We start from the raw sequence: 16,373 nt of genomic DNA on the forward strand, positions 1-16,373 counted from the left end.
CTTTATTTCCTCTGTGCACTTTCTTCAGAGCCCCTGAGAGATTGCCTCCGTTTGTTCAGTGTGGGGAGAGCTACACTTTGCTTGGCCATCAATTTGTTGAAATCAGCTGAAGCTCTTCATCCATACCCAGGGAGAGCCTCAACACAGGTTACTGCTGCTGAGAAAGGAATGGCCATGAGCTGAGGTGGCGGTCTTCTGGGAGCAAGGCTTGGCCTTGGAACTGGAGAAATCGGTGCATCTTGCACTTTTTTATTGTTTTCCATCTGTCACTTCTGTGCAGTGTGTTTACTTAAAAAGAGGCAGAAGGCAGGAAAAAAAACACATGCCTGCATCCAAACATATGAAGATCTGAGATTCTTAATCTGCTTTTAGCAGTGAAATAGTCCAGCAACCAAAGGATTACGCAACGTGTGGCAGAGTGCTTAATGTCCCACAAGCCAAATTGACGTTGATTATGGCTCTATTCAAGTCAATGTGTTTTACCTGCACAGGTTTGGCCAGGCTGGTTGTGTTGTTTTCATTTACTAGAAAAGCCTGGGACAGTGAGAGAACACTGTTGTGTGGCAGGTGATGTATCCAGCTGCTGTGAAATCCCATTAAGTCAAAGGACAGAAGTTCTAAGGGAAGAGTTGTCTGGGAAGAGCTCTCTGGGAAGTGGGAAATGTTAGCACTGTATTAGCACCAAATAGGGAGGTACAAAGATTTCCTTCAGTACAGACAATCAGCATTCATTTTTTCCCCCAAAATATGAAGGACATCTTGCTAGTCCTTTAGGCAGCCTCTGACTAATATCAATTTCAGTGCTGTTACCCCTAATTTTACTTTAGCCTACGTGGTACTAAACTAGGAGGACACCTTAATAATACCATGTGTGTGTGAATTAATCCAAGTTAAATGCTGTGTTTGTGGTCTGATTATAAGGCAAACATGATACAAAAGATTATATAAAAAGATGTAAGATCCAGGGATGAATCTCGTTGTATAGCATATATATATAAAGAAAATAGAGTAGCGTCTGTAAAAGCTAGAATGCTGCTTTCTGAATGCTGAAATTCTAGGAAGACTTTCTCTATAAGGCTGTTTTAGGAGGTGATTTGACATCTGTCAGTTCACTGTTTTGGGGCATGAGTCTTGTTTCTACTTCTGTGTCTGAGTGTCACGTTGTTAAGGGATGGTATGGAGGGTCATGCTGTAAAACAACCGTCTTTAAGCTCATCAGTCTTCAGGATTTGTCTGTCTGTTTGTTTGTTTTTATGTTCCAGGGAGTGTTACTGTTACAGGAAATGAAAACACTGTTATGGGTTTGGAATTACCTTCGGAAAAAATGGTTTGGGGTAATAAGTGCTGATCTGAAAAAAACAGCAACACAGCCATGAAAAATGGGATGATTTTGAAGAAAAAGACATCTTTGGAGTTTCAAAAATTGGCATGAAGATAGCACAGCAATTTTGCAGCACAGGGCACTTGGAGCTGTACTGGTGGATGGAAAAATCTAATCCACTAAACACGATACCAATCTAACCAGCTAGTGCAGAAGCAGTTAACTATTTGAAGAACTGCATTTTCCTACCTTATGAAACTCCAAGGCTTGCAGTTTTAACACTGACTTTGGGCCTTGTACTTAGATTGGCTTACTGCACTTCTTCATTCCCATCCATTGAAGTGGGTTACCCTGCTGTCAGAGGCAGGAGGTCTATAAATCTTCATATTTTTTTCCTGGCTTTGCATCATTTCTCTTTTAAGTCAGTGTATCTACATAAGCTGCTACAATTTCGCAATGAAATGGAACCAGGGAGTTTTGTTGTGTGGTCAGAGCCCATACGCAGAGTGACTGGTTGCCAGTGTTTGAATGGGATTTCTCACAATGGGATTGGTCTCACAGCTCTATAATAAACCCCCCTCCTTCACTGTCTTGTCAACAAATACTATGAAAATTCTCTTTTCTTTTGGCCCTGCTGTTTGTGAAGGATGGTGAAAACCTTTGGGGGGAAAAAAAAGCAGCCTTATCATTTGTATGTCAGATGACTTTTGAGGAATAGTCAAATCAAAGTCATCTTTACTGCAAGCAAACCCAACTTTTTTCCATTTTGGCTCTTAGGTTTTGCAATCACCTCATCCAAAGGTCTTGTACATCTAAGGATGCTTTTACTATTACAAAGCAGTGTCTCAAATCAGTACAAAGTGTATCAACAGCCAAACTGAAATGCAGGAAAGCTTGTGTTATTTTCAGCCTTGTTATTTGCTCTTACAATCTTACATAGTTGTGGGTGATAATACTTGAGTTTTAGTAATATGTGTTCCAAGACAGGCATTATTTACAATGTATGTTATAACTCATTTAGGGTAGAACTTGTGCATTCTAGACAAGCTCTGGGACACATCAATACAACAAACATAACCAATATATTTTCATTGCTGTTTTATAGGTATGGTCGTTCATTTTAATTTCCTGGCCTGTGGTTGTTTTCATAATCTTGGCTATCATCCGTCTCAAATTCCCCCCAGAACCACAGCCAAACTGTAAGTAACTGGTTTGCTTTTATCTCTTTGGGGATTAGTTCTCATTTCAGTGACTGATGTGTTAATCTGATGCTTTTTGTTACTTTTATAAATTCGGTTCTTTGCAGCTTCCAGAGGAGATTTCCTGGGATGTAGCAGGCTGTAAATAAAGTGTCAGCGTTCCTCTGAGGTTGTTTATATTTATGTTTCTTTCAAATTAGTTTCATAATTAGAAAACAACTTTACAGAACTGTCTCATCACGATGCACTCAGATACTGCTGTTGTAGCAGCAGTATAAACCTACTTGATAAATTGAGGGACAAGAGAGCAGCTGAGGGGAATCTTCCTCAGTAAAATGTAAGGGTAAGTAAGGTATTCAACTAGGGTTAAGAAAACATAGTAAAAACAGACTGAAAGATTCACCTTGTGTTTGCTAAAGGAAGAAGCACCTATTTAGGCAGTTGCTGCTACGGCTCAGCTGAAGAATGATAACTTGATTGGCTCCTGGGACATGATGGTGTGTGTGAACCTTTACTAGCAAATCAAAGAGCAGCTGGCTGGTGTGTGGATAGTTGATAGTGCTTAAGTGGGTGAGGAGTTTACACAAGCTGCTTTTCATGTGCATCCTTTGCTTCCTCAGTCAGGAGAACTGCATCTGCATCTCAGAGTGTGAGTCCACTCGAATCTTCTCTAAAAAATTTCCACTGAGTTCAGTGGGTGCCTGTTACCCCCAGAAGAAGCAGTCCTGCCTTGCTCTCAATCCTGGCTATGTTTGTTTATGAAATTACATGGTAAAAAAAATAGCTAGGAGTTTATTCAGCTGCAAGTCTTTTTCCTTTCCACAATGTTAATTCTATTTTAATCTAATCCCCTGTTTTGCTCACTGGGGCCTTAACAAGTGCATGCCCAAGGGACTGGTTAGAAGACCTGGTCTCTCTTTTTAGCAATAACCTACATTTGTGTTGGAAAAAATCAATCATAGAGCTGTACCCCCTTCACTGTCTGCTCATTAGAGGGTTTCTCAACATTAGTTGCACACACACTGACAGTACATGCAGGATTTGTGCTTCATGTTTCACATCCAGTTTGCCAGGTTACATCCTTGTGCAGAGAGCTATCAATGACAGCCACATCCTTGCAGCACAGGGTAGGAGTAGGGCCTCAAAGTGCCCTTAATAAAAGCTTTGCTACACCTTATGCATAGGAGAGGCATCACTGTGGCTTGCCAACAACAGAATGACATTGAGTGAACAGGAACAAAGTAACGTCATGGGAATGCAGGATTTTGATATTTGAGGCAAGGAGGCTGATACAGGTTGGGGAGACAGACTGACAGCAGCGAGGACGAGAGGTTGGCTTCCAGTGTTTGTAGCTTATTGGATGTGTACAATGTGTTTGAGAGATCTGTACTTGATGGGATGTGCACTGGAAATGTTCCAACTCAGTTAATAACGTGCAGTTCTCTGATTAGAAGTGTCTCTGTACTTCAGAGTGGTGTATGAAAAAAGGCCACATGGTTACAAACACTAGATATGCAATTAGGATAGCCCTTTTCTCAGAGAGCTTGCAGCCTACTCTGGCTACAAGTTTGTTTATCTAATTTATAAACAGTGATGGAAAGTCAGAATAAGGGACTTTCCCAAAGTCTTAAACAGAGAAGGACATTCTTAGTGTGTTACGCTGGACTTTTAACCCCAACCACATCTACTGCCAGTGAAAGGCCTCTTTAGGCATGTTATGTATCTTATGTTCTGCCCAAATTCCCTTGAACCAGTTGGAGAAGGCAGGAAGGGACATGTTGTACTTAGTGAGAACTGCAGTTTTGGCCGAGTGTGGAAATGGCATTCCTTGCATGTGGCTCCAGTGGTTGTACTTCCCGTCCCTGAGAAATCAGATAAGGCCAGTGTTGAAAGTGCCAGCTGGATGGTAAAATATTTATTCTTTTCTGCATCTGGCTATTAATTTGAATGTGTATTTGTGTTTGCTTTGGGGGATTACATCTGTCAATTATTGGATTGGAAGGAATGTTCCTAGTAGCAGCATCTTCATCAGTTGTTCTTTGTGGGGATGGGGAGACTGGTCACTGTCTTTGGACTAGCATGGATGAATTTTATTTGGGGGCAAGTCTCAGCACCTGTGTAGTCTTTCTGTCTTAAAGTAGATGACAGGAACTCTATTGCAATGGAGGTTTTGGGCTGGAAAAGTTGTTAATGGCTGTTGCATACTCCTGTGATCCAGATTATTCAGAAACCATCTAGGAATCCAATGGGGATGAAGAAGAACATTAACTTGGGAATTGAACAGCTATTTCCTGCTGTTTTTCTAAATAAAAGTTAAATAAAAATACCCACTTGAAGATTACCCTCTTTATTTTTGACAAGTAGAAAAATGTATCAACTTTTCTCTTGAAAGCAAGAGAAATCATTCGGGAGCTTTCTTTTCTGATAAGAAACAAACAAAAACAAGGTGGGTGGACACATAGGAAAATGATTACAAGTGGGGGTTTTTATTCAACAGGAATTAGATCCACTTTATACCGAATTCCAGTGACAAGTTTAATGGCACAATCATTAAATGGTGACAAGGAGCAGTTTCCATTCCTTCTGCTGCCAAGAGATTATTGCAGGCAGACAAAATTCAGGAAGCATAGGATCAATGGCACAGAGATAGAATAAGCTACTCAGATGCTGAGGTTTGAAGCTTTAGAGATAACCCCACAGAAAATCTAAGCTTATCTCATATTCAGGGTCAGAAATATCATGAAATCTATTATTTGCTCAATTAAATTAGCTCAAATTTGAGATAAGTTCTTCTGAAGTATGTCTAATACACATCAAATGGTTTATTTTGAGAAATTACCTAGCAAATACTCATCAGAATGAACAAGTGGCAAGAGCTTCTTGAAAGAGCAAGTCACTTACTTTCCTTTGTGTTTGCGTAGCACCTAATGCAGTGGGGTCTAGCACTGGGCTGAGCTCAAAAGAGAAATGGCATACCAAATAAACATCAGCAGTCAATCACGTGTAGGAACACTAAGAACTGAGGTAAAGTAAGAAGCTGGAATCCAATTTGCTTCATATTTAAAGCACCTAGTGTCTTAAAAATAAGCAAAAAAATCCCCCAACCCACTCTTCTCCCCACATATTTATTTGGTGATATATTTCCAGGTCAGCAGAAGTTAATGCCAGAAGAAAACTGAGATTTGCTTCTCTGCATACCCAGCTCCTGTGGTGATCTGAAAGTCTCACCAAACAAATTTACCCACCCAACAATTTGTGCACTTTGAATTTGTGTCTCTTGACCTTTTATTATAGTCCATGTAGGAATGGAAGATGCTGGGTTGTGCTTTGTAGAGCGTGTGTGGTAGGAAGCTTTGGATTGGAAGCCTGAAGCATGGAAGCCTGTGAATGGGGTCTGAGGTATCTTCCAGTCTTTTATGTCTGTATCACCTGTGAGCAGGGACAAAAGTCCCTTTACATCACTTCAGGTTTTTGCAAGGTATGGGAATTGTGCGAGAGATACAATCTGTCCCTCAGGGCACAACCCACTCAGTCTATAGGGAAGCCCAATTATGTTCTTTGCTTTAACTAGCACTGTCACACCCTACCCACCCGCTTTCTTCCTTTTCTCCTTCTTTCCCCTCCTGTCAGCTTGACCTCATCCTTGTTCTCCATAGAAGCTCTCTTGGGTGTGGTTAGTTTCCCACTCATTCTGAAACCCTGCTTTTCCGTGCTGTGGAGAGGATAAGGCTTTGCTTTCCTGTTAGTCTCCCTCTGGCTTTCCAAGGGTGAAAGTTAGATGTGGCCTGCAAAATCTGTGCCTCATTCACAAATATTTTTCCTTCTTCACAGACAGAAGCTGTGCTCTTGGGTCTGATCTGAAAAAACACCAAATTCCTAATGCCAGGAAACTCCTTGCCTCCTGTTGGCAAAGAACGTTTTACCCTTCACCTCTGCCCAGAATTTTCACCCAAATTCCATGACCTCCATGGAGAGATGGCTGCATGATGTATTGCATTCACTCAGATATTTGTGATAAACTCTGATACTGAGTGCTCCACCAGTCTGCCCTTTGGAGTCTTCACTGGGTAGTATGTAAAAATTAATAGGTTCCCATGGTAATTATAGGTAGTCAGGATATGGTGACTACACAGGCCACTCCATTCATTTGGATAAGTCACGGGTATTTATGTCAAGTATGATCCACCCTAAGAGTTCAGCCTACTTTATACACAGACTAGCACACACTACAGGCTCTGGGGAAAAGTCTTTCTCCATTTTTCTCATAAGCATCCCTTATATATATTGGTAACAATGAGGACTCTCTGTAGCCTTGTCTTCTCTGGCTGAGCCATTTCTTTGTACAGTCTTCAGCCTTGTGAGGTGCAACTGGAGGATGTTTACATTTGGAGCCGGAAATTCCTGAGTTCCCAGGATTTTTTTCTCCCCACTGAATTATAACAAGGCCTCGGGGCAGTCACTTAATTCTGATGGGCTTCCTGAAGCACCTGTATCCAGGCACTGGGACCTAGAAGCACAGAAGTATTTTTCCAAAGGTGCCAAGCACTTTGGATTGCACTGGAATTAGCAGGTGTTGAAGTCTCTGTTTCTGGAAATGAGGTCATATTTGTTTAAAGAATCTAAACATGGACTCTGGAGAGTAGCTGAAGACATTCACCATTGACAGACAGAAGCTTTTGTGTGTCTCCATCAACTTTGTCTTGCCGTGCAGACATGAAATATCATTTCTCCACCTGTGCCTTTTAGAAGGTCTCCATCACTATTCCTTTCTCCTTTGTGTTGGATTTAGAAGTTCATTCTCTTTCCTTTACACCTGCTGCTTCTCCCACTCATTTTCAGTTCTTATGCTCTGCTCTTTATTATCTCCCTGTTCAGTACACGAACCCAAATGCATTCACAGTCAAGGCCTGATTTTTAATTTATTAAATAAGGGGGTGGAAGGTGAAGGTCTGTGGGCGAGCAAAACTAGCTTGCCTAGTCTTAATAAGCATGGAAGCAGTTGCTGTCTGTTCTGGGCTGGTCTTGTTATTTGCAGAGCCTGAAATGCTAGAGGGAAGAATTGGGCAATGAGATGCTTCCTCCACTGAAGCCACCGACACAGGGAGGAGCCTTGCAGTGAGTTGTCTGCTTGTTCCATCTCACTGTCGTAGGCAGACAACCGAGGACATCATGTTATTGGGACACTCAAGAAAGCATGAATGCCAGTGCCATGAGGGTGAAAGATTCAAGTTCTTGAATCTCACTTGGCCCCACGGGGCTTCTGGAAAGCTGAATGGAATCCTGGTGGGAGGAAAAGAATTGTATGGGGGCCCTGCTATGCTTTTATTTAGAAAAACAGGAGTTGGGTCTTGGGTGTATGACTTGTGAATCAGGGTGAGCTATGTGGTACAGAGGTGGACTGGTGCATGCATGACAGCAACTAACAGCGTCTTTTGGTTACATTGTGATTTGCATGGAGGAAATTAAAATAACTCCATTTAGAGTTGAGGGATAGATAGCCAAGTATGACATTGCTTAATGCATAACAGCAAGGCAGAGGAGGAATGCACCTATTCCAGTGCCAGCAAGACTTGGGCTAACAGCAGCTGATCGTAATGACGCGTGTGGTGTTGGACACAGCTGTGCTCACATAACAGTGATAGAGGCTCTCAAAGGAACAGAAGTGACCCCACTATGACAGATGCTGAGGATGCTTGGTGTCTTGCAACTTTAGGGTAAACACAAGGGAATATTTTCTTCCAGTGCTGTCAGCTTAGCAGGGGAAATTGTAAATGGCAGCTCTGCTGGTTGGCCAAAAATAGGGTGAAAGAAGTCACCTGTTAGCTCTGCAGTGGTTTTAAAAGCAAGCTTTGTCATATGAAAGGCAGTCTAGGTAGAGAAGAAGTGCAATATCAAACCATTAGCTCTGACCCAGAGCAATTCTAAAGTATGCATTTAACCTGAAGCCCGAGTAATCGCATTAAAATCAGTAGGGCTAATCGCTGCTATGTCATGGGCTTTAGACACACTGAACAAGATTTGAGCTGTACTGCTCGGAACTGTAGCACTTAACTGTCCTCACCCATTTTTTTCTCAATAACTGTGGGATTTCTGAGGGCGCTGGTCTTGCAGGTGTGAAAGAGGAGAGGCTCTGGACCTGTTTGATTGGGGGTCCTTTGCCTCCTTGTCCTGCAAGACCAGAGCCCTCATTCCAAGGTCTCTAGGAACACATAGATCCCTTTTTCCAGGTTCACGGTCTGACATAAGTTTCAGAGCACGTGAATCTTTCATGCAGCGTCACATCAATATAAACACCATAGCAATTACATATTCTCTTTCCATAGATGAAAGGATAGGCCAGCTAGCTATTTGGCTCATTCTTCATAAGCATAAAAAAACCACAACTCTGCTTCAAAATTCATGTTATCCCATGGGTCTGATTGTCAGGCTTCGACTTCAGAGAGATATCAAGGCTGCTAGCATTATCATAAGGCTACCTACAAAAGGTAGCTGGAAATGGCAATTGTGTGTGGTTAAAGAGGAACGGTTGCAGTCATCATGCAATGGAAGAGGCACATTCTTTGTCTTTTTGTCTCGACGTATAGCACAGTGAAGAAATAAAGTTTAAAGCAATGCTGTGCAACTCTGGGAAAGATCAATTGAGAATGCTGTATGTACACATTTTAGTCCAACATTTTGCTTGGAAAGCTGGGAGGAGGACACCATAGCAATAAATATTTCCCTTGTATGTTTTGTGATGGGTTAGATAACTATAAATTACAGCTGATAGAATTGCTGCTCTGGGCTAGACCTCTGCTGCTGCTCAGGGATGATTGAGAGAGCTTGCAGGGATCACAGCATATTGAGAGAGCTTGTGAAGCGCAGAGCAAGCCTTCCACTAGAGGAGCCTTCATAAGTTGGTTTCTTCAGCCAGAAGATAGACAGTTTGTATCCAGACATTCCTTTTTAATAGCCACTGAAGTATCTTCTTTAGAGGATTTGTCCAATTTGTTCTAAAATGAATGTCTGCTTTTGAATATATAGCACAATATTTTGGTTCTGGTTTAAAAAAAGAAAAAACTTTCCTTTTTGTCTACTACTTCATTGTATTGCAAGGAATGATCTTTTACTCACCCTTTTCACAGCTGATCAAGTTGTTATTTATTTCTTGGACACACCACTTTGGGGCCATTTTTTTCTTCGCCCAAGAGTGCCAGTTATTAAGTCTCTTTGTGTGTTGTAGCAGGGATTGAATGCATTTTCAATGAACACAATAATCCTAATGAAGTCATTTGCTCATCATTGCTCTTAATTTGCCATTTGGAGAGTTGAGATTTGTATGGATTTTTTTTTATGAACCGTGGCTTAATGTGTAAGGTACATGCAGTATTAATGTATATGGAATCTGAAGCCATGTTTCATGGCAGGGAGAGGTTGCTAAATTGTGGGTGGGTAGAAAACAGGAAAACCTCAGGCCTGGTTGCAGGTTTACACCAGAGACCCTTGGCTGCTGGGAACAAGGCTTTACCCTGTACCTGGGTGTGGGCAGGAAGGCCTTTGAGGCAGCCTTGATGAATTCCAATGAAAGGTGGTGATTCTGGGGCAGCATGCATTGCAGTGTGCCTGCACTCTGCTAAATGCCTCATTCCTTGCAGAGAATTACTGTACACAGCTAGTGCAAACCCCAGTGTGAGAAGACAACAAAATCACTGTGGCAAGGTAAAACATGGTTCATTTAGATTTGGCCATTTCAGTCAATTTCAATTAATCTTACAGATCGGAGTGAAGCAGTTATTTTCATCTGTCTTATGTGACATTTATTGTTAACTTGACATTTTTCACTGTTATTATGTCAAATGCCTTTACTTGGAAAAAAAAAAGATGTTTGTGTTGAAGCATGTTGGAATCCTGGGCGTTCCAGAATCTAAAAGCAATCAACTTTCTCAGTTTTATTCCAAGGGAAAGCAGCAAATGTGGAAATGACAGAATTTGCAATAGAGTGAAAGCCTTGTTTCTTTTCAGCTCTTGAGGATGTGGCCAGACTGGCTAGATGCTAATGAGCAGGGAGAACCTGCCAGCCCATTCAGTGCTCAGCCCTGGGCTTCTTCTGCCCTTTGGGATGCCTGCCTTGTTTGCTTCAGATTCAGTGCCATTCTTTCAACCCTGACAGAAAATCAAAGCACTCCACAGTGAGGGAGAACAGCAAAATACCTCTATGTTGGGCTTCCATTGCTAGCAAACACAGCAGTCAGTCTTTACTAATAAGATACAGATCTGGGCTCGAGTTTCAGGTGCAGGCAAATAAATTTGACAAGAAAATCCGTGGAGGTGATGTCCCAGCAGAGCTAAGAAGGGGAAGCAGTGATGCAGTGATCTCTCCCTCTGGGCTCATAGGCAGTGTAGCAAGATCCTCCAAAGGTAACTGGATTTTTTGGAAAAGATAACAATGAAAGCTAAAGGCGGTGACAGTGATAAATTATGTCAAGTGTTGTGGATCTACTCCATCAAGGGGTCATAAAGATGGGGGCTGCTGTGCATAGGAAATCCTTTTTCCTTGGCTATGGCATTGTAGAAGACTTCATTGGTAGGTGGAGATGCACTCTGAAGGCATTCCCTACAGGGGAAATATTACAGAGGTCATGAATGGTGATAGTAAGCATTGCGTTTCAGATTGCAAAACTATTGCCATTGTGTCCTTCAAAATTCGCAGGGCGTTTACAAAACTCCTTCAATAAAGTTTTGTATCTAGTGCTTATGTTGCGTTTGAAGTACAGGATAAATCCCAGCCCAGGGAGGGACAGATGGTTATAAACATCTCCCAGAAGGAGCCAGCTTCCTCCCTGGTTATCCTTGCAGGGGTGTGTGACACAGCCAAGGGATGCGTACGTGTGGGTAGAGCAGCTCGTGTGGCTCTGTGGAGTCACAGCTCCATGCCACAAGAGAGTGAGTGGAGGAAGGGAGGAGGATGGGATAGGAATTGCATTCATCTCTTGTCTCTCCTTCTCATCAGTATATTTCTTCCTTTGCGGGATGAGAGGAACTTACAGGGAATTTGGCCCGGGCGTTTCAGATTTTTCTGTCTGTGGCCTTTCATGAAAAACTTCCTTGATTCTCAAACTGCTCTTAGAGTTCAGCTTCTTCCAGAGAAGCCTCTTCTGGCACTTCCCCTGCTTTTGTGCCACGAGCAACATGGGTTTGCATCAGTTCATCACTGATGGATCAGGCCACTTTGCTTATGATACAGCAACTGATTGTCTCTTTTTCCACTTAGTTCAAACCATAATGTTTCTGATTCTAAAATATGGCATTGCTACTTACATCTCCCAAGAGGATCTTCTGGTTTGGTTGCAGGAGGATCCCTTGTGTGATTTTCTCCTTAAATATCTTGCATCTCTCTACAGTACAGGAAGGATGTTGAGCTCTTGTAGTGGGTCCAGAGGAGACCAGTAAGATGATATAAAAGGGCTGGAGCACCTCTCCTATGAGACGAGAAGTGTTTCCCACTCTGCTGTCACACTTAAGAGTTACGAGGCTTTCGCCCTTAATTGCTGGTACACTGGTAGATGCAGATGGCAGTAGAAGGTATAGCCCTTTCCCTCCTACTTGTCTGCTTTTGTGCAGTTGTGCGGTCTGTCCCGAATCTCATGGCTTTCCAGTTCTTTGGACTGGTATTTTGATGGAGATGCTGATAAAGTGAGGTCTGTGTTGTGCCTGTTTGGGTTTGTTGATTTTTGTCAAGGTGAATGAGAGTGCGGGAGATCAGAAAGAAGACAAGAAAAGCATCAGGGTGTGCAGAAGGCCATTTTGCAGGGCTGTAATTGGTGATCTCAAAGGGCAAACATCCCAGATGCAGTTGTGGATATTCACAAATGGATGCTTTCAGGTGAGAGTGCCCTACTGTGCAGTTTGCCTTGTGGGCAGCAGACTTATTTACACTTCAAAACCTTTAGAATAGAATATGCTTGGTCCTTTGGCCTCAACCCCAGGACTGCCTGCAGAGAAAAATGAGGCCTTTCATTCTGCTTGGTGCTCTGCAATTACTGGGAGCTGGCTCAGCCTGCATTGTAACTCCTGATGGCCTGGAAGATGCAGTGAGCATTGGGGGACAGGTAGAGCTGTGCCTTTCTCCTATGGTGGGGCACCTTCTTTAGTTTCCATGGGTGTTTCTCTGCTGAGGTACAAGGGAATCATAACAATGTCCAAAATGGGTGCTTGACACTGCAGGTCTCAGTAGTCATATGCCTATTGCTACATGAAATAAAGCAGCATGAACTCCCATACTTAACTATGAATATTTGCAGTTTCACCCAGAATTCTGTTGCCTAAACAACCCCTCTCATTTCTGATGACCAGCACCACATTGCACAGCCATGGGTTGTGACCAGCTTTGCTGAGTGAAGTTGAGAAATGGCTTCTCTTCAGGGAAATTGGCAGCCAGATACTCCATCTAATACTGTCAATCCCTTTGAGAGTATCTGATTTTTGACCACTGCTAGAAGAAATAAGTGTACTTCAAATGTAGGATGCACTTGTTGGAGGTGTTAGAGATAAAGCTGCTCCTGGGCAATAGTCACAGGTCATCTTCGGAGACTGAACAGCAGGGTAATCAATTACCACAAACTTGCCTTCAGGCCTTCTGTAAATCTGGCTCTGTTCCATAGAAGAAATAATAGCCACGTCCTTTGCCAGGTAATTTTCCATACGATTATTTTAAATAATATGTTGCTGTGATCCAGCGAAAGAGTTTTGAGATTTATTAGAGCGTTTGTCACTGAGAGGAGAAGCATTTGGTGAACTCTGCGGGCTGGCAGTAAGCAGCATGGGGCAAGCGGCACACGAAACACCAAAGACTCATATTGCTCAGGTCCTCTCGGTATTTTTGGAAATGGGAGACAGGGACATGCATCTTATCCCTGGGCACTGGCTGCCAGCATCACCGGTCACCAGGCAGATGGCACTGGAGCTGCTCTGCAATAGCAGGAGGCCTATGGGGGAGTGGTGATAGATTGCTCCTCTCCCTTCCTTGGGCAGGTCTGCACAAATAGCAAAGGAGGTTTGTCTGGTCTTGAATCTATTGCTCCTTTCTACAGTAAAAACTTAAACACTGTTCTCTTTTATTACCCTGGCTTGAAGCTGAAGCTTGTGGCTTTGCACAGAAAATGATCCAAACAAGTCTTGGAGAACATGCTCTTATAGATTCTTCGAGTTTCAATTGCCATATGCCTATTTTTATTTAAACTACAAAGGCTGCAGTTGCTTTGGGATTGACAGGGACAGGTATCTGCTTATTAACAAACAGATTGGCTCCTTTTCTCATTAAATAGCCTTTCATGGCTCTCTTGGTGTTGAGAAAGGGCTTCTAGTGGAATTTGGCAGAGATTGCTACCAGGACGGAATAAAACAACCTTTGTGAAACTGAGAATCAAGCCAGTGGTTTGGAGGGGGAAAGTAGGGCAATCTGAAAGAAACATACGGAAAAAAAAAAGCATGTCTGCATCATAATAATGGTATTTTCTTTCTTTCTACTTCTTCCTCCAGGTTATCTTGCACCCCGAAACCTTCCTAGTGCAGGCTTCTTCCCATTCCTTCAAACTGTGCTGTGTGATTCAGATGCCAGATGTAAAGGCACACCATACACACCAGAAGATCTGCTGCCAAGGCTTAATGACATCTCATCTCTCAGACTGTAAGGAAATCTGAATGCATCTGGGTGTCGCAAGCTGTAGAGCAAAATTTGCTTTGAGGTGGAGGGTGCAGCCACATGTGTATGCATGTACAAGTGTGTCCACAACAGACATCTCTCAGGCATCTGTTACAACAGGTATAGTTTCGGATATTTTGGGTATATAGTATTCAGATATTTCTCACTTAGAAATGAGAATAAGGGCTGCAAAGCAGGGAGTTATAAGAATGTTCACATTAAAGACAGCCATTGGTAATGTGTCAGTTGTGTTTCAGGTTTGATAGTGAGAATTTTACTCATTGAGGAAAACTCTTCTAATTACCCAAGTTGCAGAAGTCAGAGGAAATAATATATACATATATATGTATATATGTATATTGTTATTATTAGTTTTCCATGATTGTGGTTTGGGTCATAGCTGTTAGCTGATAAAACTGCATCAAAAGCAGTGCAGCATGTTTACCTGCCTTCTGTGGTGATCAGATCAAGATGTGTACTGTGGAAGTGGCAAATGTTCCCCAACAGCTCTAGTTTCTGAGATATGTTTATTCTGGAACGGCTGCTCTTTCAGTAGAGCCTCCAGGTGGCAGCCAGAGTGGCTGTCCTCTCTGCAGGCCATCAAACATGTAGGTGAACAGATGAAAACTGAAACATTTTTTCCCCCCACATAATCATGTAGATTTACAGAGTGGAGCTGGCTAAGCATGTTTTGTTGGAATGCTGGTTTGCTGAAATCAAAATGTACAGTGGAGGCATTTCAATCTCAGTGATGTTCCAGTGCTAGCCAAGAAGCATTTGCTTTGAGATGTTCCAGACAGTGTTGTCTCTGCACTTGGGCTCCCAGGTTCTGGCATGTCCCCAGGGAACATGCAGGTCTGAGGTCTGGTTAATGAGAGCAGAAAATGTGCACATCTCTCACCTCCAAGGTCACAGTTGCTCATCCTTCTTTTCAAGTGACAACTTACTCCAGACTGGCTATGCCAGAGCCTCAAAATCCCTTCTGGCCAGAGCCTGAGAGTCTGAAAAGCTAATGAGGGCTCCAAGCCTTACACTAGAGAGTCCATCAGATAGGATCCTGGACATGGTGCCTCCTCAAGGCTCCTTTGTTTCTAGGGACAAGTCAGTGGTTAGGATCTATCCATTGGTTAGAATTGGATGATTAAACATGTGGATAACTGAAGTTACACAAGGTGAATCAAGGTCACGCAGCAGAACACAGCCACGCTGTGGGAGGACTGTGTGCCTGGATGCTCTTCACTCGCTTCTTCAGTGTCACTGCTTTCCTGGGCATGTCAAACAATGGTTAATTTGTGTCATTGAAACAAAGAAATGGGGACTTTCAGTGCCAAAGCTGGAGGTTTTCCATGGCTTTCAATAGCTACAAATCCTTGTTGCTTTCTGGTTTTGATTTCTTTACAGCTGTTTAGGAAATAACTATTTTTTCTTGCCAAGCGAAAATCAAAGGATTTAGTAAAAATATAGCTCAAGTCACATGAGTCTTTAATAAGCATCTTGGCCTCTACTGATGCTAGAAATTAGCTGTGTGAAGTATCACGCAAGTTTGTGGATATACCTCCCCTTCTGTTGTCAAGGTTAGCTTTAGAAATGCATCATATTATACAGGAGACCTTAAAAATACCTCCCAGGATAATTCCAGGAGTATGAAACCCCGTCAGCAGGTTGACTAGGTAGGAGAAAGTTCCAATAGCCAGCATGTATAGACTCAAATCTACCTCAGGAGCAGAATTGTGGTGGATGAAATTGTCATGAAGGGGAAAGGCTTAAGCTGTGACTGTGATTGTCTGAATGTATTACTGTTGAACATTAAATAGTTTGTAATATTCAGCTGACCTAGAATGTTTTTTTAATGCATTCTGCAAACGAGTGAAACTATTTTCTAACCTGCCCTAAAACTGTGTCTTGCCAGTGCTCAGCAGAGAAAATAGGCAACGTTCTCATCCTTTATTCTGTTCCCTAGAAGCATTTACCAAGGTGTGCAAAAATAGCTGAGATTTCCCTGAATAGAAGGGAACTAAGTTCAAACACTGAGCTCAACATCAACAGCTTCCAATGTTTTTTCCCCTGAAGTAAAATGTCTGGGAAGGATGAAGTGAAATCCTGATGTCTTGAAGGATTTCTTGGTACAGGCGTACAGCCTGCTGTTATAACTTAGAGCTATTTCAGCTTACAT

The 16,373-nt window shown here is 42.4% G+C and overlaps 1 protein-coding gene across 2 annotated transcripts in view; it reads left to right on the forward strand.

The window, feature by feature from the left end:
* ABCA12 (ATP binding cassette subfamily A member 12) overlaps positions 1–16,373 on the forward strand; it is a 97,312-nt gene that overhangs the window by 23,019 nt on the left and 57,920 nt on the right. For both annotated transcript variants that reach the window (XM_085552763.1, XM_032445977.2), the window contains exons 2-3: positions 2,427–2,520; positions 14,038–14,185. In XM_085552763.1, coding sequence (XP_085408889.1) covers positions 2,427–2,520; positions 14,038–14,185 — 242 coding nt within the window. The remainder of the gene's footprint in view (positions 1–2,426; positions 2,521–14,037; positions 14,186–16,373) is intronic.

This window comes from Coturnix japonica, chromosome 7 (genome assembly GCF_054131305.1).
Source record: "Coturnix japonica strain WE chromosome 7, WE-NBRP24, whole genome shotgun sequence".
Lineage (NCBI taxonomy): Eukaryota > Metazoa > Chordata > Aves > Galliformes > Phasianidae > Coturnix > Coturnix japonica.